The 5,672-nt window shown below is 42.0% G+C and overlaps 1 protein-coding gene across 2 annotated transcripts; it reads left to right on the forward strand.

The window, feature by feature from the left end:
• Window positions 1-249: 249 nt before the first annotated feature.
• Window positions 250-5,432, forward strand: LOC123110843 (WEB family protein At5g55860). 2 transcript variants are annotated; one of them, XM_044531465.1, is made up of 3 exons: window positions 250-488; window positions 1,399-1,598; window positions 3,491-5,432. In XM_044531465.1, exons 2-3 carry the CDS (start codon window positions 1,428-1,430, stop codon window positions 5,234-5,236), a joined length of 1,917 nt encoding a protein of 638 aa, XP_044387400.1. In that variant the 5' UTR covers window positions 250-488; window positions 1,399-1,427; the 3' UTR covers window positions 5,237-5,432. The 2 variants fall into 2 exon arrangements, with proteins under 2 accessions (XP_044387400.1, XP_044387399.1); XM_044531464.1 differs by having other exon boundaries at window positions 275-488; window positions 3,488-5,432.
• The last annotated feature ends 240 nt before the right edge of the window (window positions 5,433-5,672 follow it).

The raw sequence follows: 5,672 nt of genomic DNA on the forward strand, positions 1-5,672 counted from the left end.
CGACTCTGCCGCCGCCATCCTACTGCCCAGAGTAGATCAAGATGCAAGCTGCTGGACACGATGCGGGAGGAGGCATCTCGAATTGGACCGTGCGTCGACGTGCCCGCCGTAATCATCGCCCCCCGTGCTTGGCTCATACAGTCTCTCCGGGAAGGAGTTCGCAGGTCGCATAAGTGCTCGGTTATCAGGGTGCTAAAAAAAACTCTGTTTGAGCTCGAGTCAAACCCAACAAAACGTGGGCCCCGCCACTGCCATTGATTGAATTGGCTATTGGATGCCCGGAAAATACGTGCGCCCCACCAACTTTTGCTCTTTCCGACCGAGCCGCACGTTCCTTTCGGACCGATCGGACCGCCTAACCCCAAGCCCCCCAAGCCCCTCCGCCGCCGGCCGGCCGGCAACCCCAGCCCTTCCTTTCTGGCCCTCCGCCGTAGCGGCTTTCTAGATTGCCACCCACCCGGGCCTCACCTCTCTCTGCGCATCTACTGGTTCGTTTCGGCCTGACATTTTTTTGTTCCTGCTATGCCCTAGAATTGGTTGTCTGGATTGATTTCCTTATTTTCTGTTCACTTTTCAAGCTCGGTGAAACCCTTTTGTCCTTTGAGAGACGCTAGGCCCGTTGTGATGTGCTTATGTGAATATTCAAGGGAATTTTGGGACATATTTGTGGCCTCTTGTAGGCCTCGTTTGACGGAAGGGGGGTTGGAAGGGTTTGCAGGGGAGAATGAATTAGAAATGCGGAATGTACATCTGTGCCCCCTTGGGTCTGGAAAACCTCCCTTGTCAAACCTCAGCCCCCTTGGGTCTGGAAAACCTCCCTTGTCCAACGAAGCCTTAGGGTTTGCAGTGGGAGAATGAATTAGAAATGCGGAATGTACATCTGTGCTGTGACTCTGCAAGATAAATTTTGGAGCAGCAGGGCTTTACCATGTTCTTTTTTACAAAAAATTACAGTGTCATGCATGCATTTGTAACAGTTTACAAACAACCATATGGGACATCAATATTACCTGTGTAGTGTTTTCTAATACTACGATCCCATGAATCTTCAATGTGTGTTTTTCCCCTGAAAAAGGTTGCTGGAACATAATTACTGTTGTTTCATGTCCTATAACCACATCCTAGTAGTTTCCTTAATCAAACTGATCATTCTACTCCCTCCGTCCCTAAATATGAGTCTTTCTGGAGATTCCAGTATAGACTACATACGGAGCAAAATGAGTGAATCTACACTCTAAAATATGTCTGTATACATCCGTATCTAGTTCATATTGAAATGATGAAATCTCTGAAAGATTTATATTTAGGAACGGAGGGAGTAGTATATATTGCAGAAAGTGGTGTACCATTAGCTTTCCTGCAAATGCTTTTCTGTAACTCCTTGTTTTTCTATTGCAGCTTGCATATAATATAGTAGTACAGTAAATATGGCTACAAAAGTTCGCCCACCTTCTACTGACGCAGAAAAATTGGAGGTTGGAGAAATAGATACAAGAGCTCCTTTTGAATCTGTCAAAGCTGCAGTGAGCTTATTTGGTGAAGTAAGGTTTTCATCTGACAAATCAGCTGCGAGAAAGCCAAAGGCTCCTCAAGCAGAGGTAGTTACTTTGCAAGTTCAAATACTTAACATGCGCACATGCATGTTTGCCATGATTCACTCGCATAGCATGAATACTGAGGACACCTGCTCTAACCCTTGACATCCTTATACATGTATAATTTTGAAAAAGAAACGCTTCGTGTGTTGTGAAAACTGCTAGCTCGAAATGTTGTGTCATAAATTTCATCACTGAGAAGTTCTAGATGTTTCTAATCTGTTGAAAGTATACGTGATTATTTTGGTACTGATCTTGCTTGTTTATCTCCTCTGAAATGTCTAATTATTTCCCATGCAGCATTTTGTTGTTGAGAAATTTACCCCCTTTCTAGTCAATTTAGTTTACAGCATGTTTCAGTGAGTAATATATGCTGTAATTTGGTACCCACTCAATGTTGTCACTTACATATGTTTTCCATTTATTTGTTTTAATTGATGGTGAGGGCGAGTGTGTTCTCCCATTTCGAATTGTCAGCCTTTACCTTATAGAAATAATGATTTTTTTTAAGAATGTGGATTGTTTTTAAATTTACATCCTCGTGTTATGAGTCTTGTGATGATCCCTATGAATTGTAATCCATGTCATGTTTTTCTATCTAGGCTACTTAATTTTGATTGTAATTTGTAGGATCCCTTTGCACTGTTCCATGCAAAAATTCCCATTCGTACAAATGTCTTGTAAGAACTCTGCGTTCTCCCTATGGTGTATCAGACACCCTTTGGTGCAAACCCTAGGATTTCCAATCCTTTATGGCCCAGGAAGACATGCCATTGCAATTATGGTTTTCATATTCCTCTATGGATTCTTTGAAATCAAAGATACCCTTAAATTTGCAATTTCCCTATCAGATCAATCTGCCTACACATATGTACAACAGCAAAGCCTTTCAGTCCCAAACAAGTTGGGGTAAGCTACAGTTGAAACCCATAAGATATTGAAATCAAGTCATGGTTCTGGCACGTGGATAGTTAAGTTCCACAAACCCTGCCCATGGCTAAATCTTTGGTGATATTCCAGTCCTTCAGACATGACATGCAGATATTTCAGCCAACCAAAATACAATACCGCATTTCAGTCCCAAACAAGTTGGGGTAAGCTAGAGTTGAAAGCCATAAGATATCGAAACCAAGTAGCTAACTTCCACGCACCCGTCCATGGCTAAATCTTTGGTGATGTTCAAGTCCTTTAGACTTGACATGCAGATATTTCAACCAATCAACATACCATACCCACCTTGCCATGCAATGCAGCGGCCACACATGATAACATCTTTGTTTTGTTCCTGGTAGAATATCAAGTAGCCTAATATTCATGGTAGATAACTTTCTCTTTGGCCGGAGAATTGTGTCATTTTATGTAATTAGTACCAGTGGGAGCTGGAGTTACTGGACTAATATTTTAAATTGGTCTGGTTTTTCCATTATTTTGTTTTGTTTAATCTTTGGGAATGGAGGAAAAAAAGCAACTTGTTATAAATTGCAATTGAAATTTTGCTCAACTGTACTAATTTTTGCAGAAGTGACATATAGGCAGATAGTCGAACATAATTTGTATGATGGAAATTTGTATCACATTTTCAAATAATCAACCAGCTTAACCGCCCACTAGCTCTACATTTCCTGGCTTAAACTTCTTGGGTCTTCTTTCCAGTTATTTCACCTCTTCCCCTTTTTCATGACTTCTGATATTACTTGTACTGTCAGTCAGGAACAGTGTATTGTCTTTGCCCCTACATATCTGGCTTCTGCAGTTCACATATTACTGATGCAATTACATCGCATAATTGGCATATCTCTTCCTTATTATTCATGCAACACAGTTCACCGGATCTATTTGGTATCTGATTATCCGAATATACTCTGACTCTGATTTTTGAAACATACTTTCAGCAGAAGGTGTTAGCTAAGGAGACCGAACTTCATTTGGCCCAGAAAGAGTTGAATAAATACAGGGAACAACTGAGTAATGCTGAAACAGCCAGACTACAGTCCCTCTCCGAGTTGGAGAAAGCTAGAAAAACTGTTGATGAGCTAACTACTAAGCTGGATGCAATCAATAAATCCAAAGAGATGGCTATTCAAGCCACGGAAGATACAAAGACTCGAACCAAGCAGCTTGAAGGAGGCAGCCCGAAGGAAGCTGTTCGAAAAGATAGTCCCTTGAAGCAGGAACTGGACAGTGCAAGGCAACAGTATGCGGTTGCTCTGGCAGACCTCGATGCAGCCAAACAGGAGCTGAGGAAGCTGAAGAAGGATTTTGAAACCTCATTAGATATGAGGCTGTCTGCTGCCCAGAAGGAAGAGGAATCATTGCACTCGATAGAAGCCAACAAGGAAAAGGCTGCTCAACTTCGTAATGAGGCTAAAGCAATTCAAGAATCGCTTATGCACATGAAGGCAGCTACAGAACAATTACAGGAAGAAGACTCGCAAGTCCTTGTTGAGAAGGATATTGCTAGCAATACATATAAACAGGCTTTGGAAGAAACTGAGAAGAAATTGTCATATTTGAGAAATGAATTTGATCCTACTGCTTATAAAACCCTTAAAGAAAAGCTAGATGAGACCAACTCTGAGATTTCATCAATGCAGAAAAAGATCGAAGATGCCCGTGCTCTAGATTTAGAAACTGTTGCTGCTATCACCACAGAATTGGATGATGCGAAGGAAATGTTGCAGAAAGTAGCTGAAGAGGAAAGCACACTTCGGAACTTAGTAGAATCACTGAAGCTGGAGTTAGCAGCTGTAAAGCAGGACCACAGTCAACTCAAAGAGAAGGATACAGATACTGAATCCATTGTTGCAGATCTACATGTCAAGCTTCAGAAATGCAAATCTGAGCTTGAGGTAGCTGTTTGTGCTGAATCAGAAGCTGCAGCAGCTTCTGATGACTTGATGCTAGCTCTTCAACAGCTGTCGTGTGAGTCTAAAACTGCCCTGCAGGAAGCTGAAATGATGCAGAAGAGTGCAGCAGAGTTAAGAATTGAAGCTGAAGCAGCACGTGTTGCGTTAACAGAAGCCGAGGAACGGTTGCAATCAGCTTTGAAAGAAGCAGAAGAAGCAAAAGCAGCTGAAGCGAAGGCCCTTGACCAGATTAAGCAGCTATCAGACAGAGCAAGTGCTGTTCAAGCTTCAACTTCTGAACCCGGAGGAAAGGTCACAATCTCAAAAGCGGAGTTTGAATCTCTTAGCCGTAAGGTAAAGGAGTCAGAGAAGTTGAGTGAGATGAAAGTAGCTGCTGCCATGGCGCAAGTGGAAGCTGTTAGAGCCAGTGAGAATGAGGCAATACAGAAAATGAAAACTGCCCGGAGAGAGATGGAGGACATGGAATTAGCAACAGAGGAGGCACTGAAGAGGGCGGAGATGGCTGAAGCAGCAAAGAAGGCTGTAGAAGGTGAGCTTAAGAGGTGGCGTGAAAAGGAACAGAAGAAAGCTGCAGAGTCCGTGTCTTCTGCAGAAGCGCAAGCACACGCAGCCACACCTTCATCTGTACACAAGGCTCCTGCTGGAAAACCCACCGAGAAGAACGATGGGCATCAAAGGAGCAACAGAATGCTGTTGAGGAAGGGCTTTGTGTTGCCAAACATCACAGGCATGTTTCATAAGAAGAAGGGCCATGCCGATGGCAGTTCTCCATAATACCTTCCTGGGGAAAAATATGTATGATATCATCGTGGCTTTTCATTCTCATTGATATTTTTGTGGTTCTCGTTCATGTTTCCACTTTGTATAATATAGATGGTTGGATGCCATACTTATGTAATATATTTGTGGTTGCATGTAGTATGTTCTTGACATATAACTGCATCCAATGTATGAATGTTTTATCTGTTTATTTCTAACTCCTTTTCGGCCTCTGATAGGTACTACTAGTAGTTCTTCTGCTCCTCCAAAAAAGTAGTTTTTCTCCTTATATAAACACGATATAACCACGTTTGATTTCATATAATATGTGTACAAAACCATTTGATTTCACATAATGTTATTTCGAATTTGAAGTTTGTTTGAGTTTGGGAGATTATTTAAAATAATTTCCAATATCGTAATGAAAGAAAGGAGTGGACATAATATGACT

Source organism: Triticum aestivum, chromosome 5B (genome assembly GCF_018294505.1).
Source record: "Triticum aestivum cultivar Chinese Spring chromosome 5B, IWGSC CS RefSeq v2.1, whole genome shotgun sequence".
Lineage (NCBI taxonomy): Eukaryota > Viridiplantae > Streptophyta > Magnoliopsida > Poales > Poaceae > Triticum > Triticum aestivum.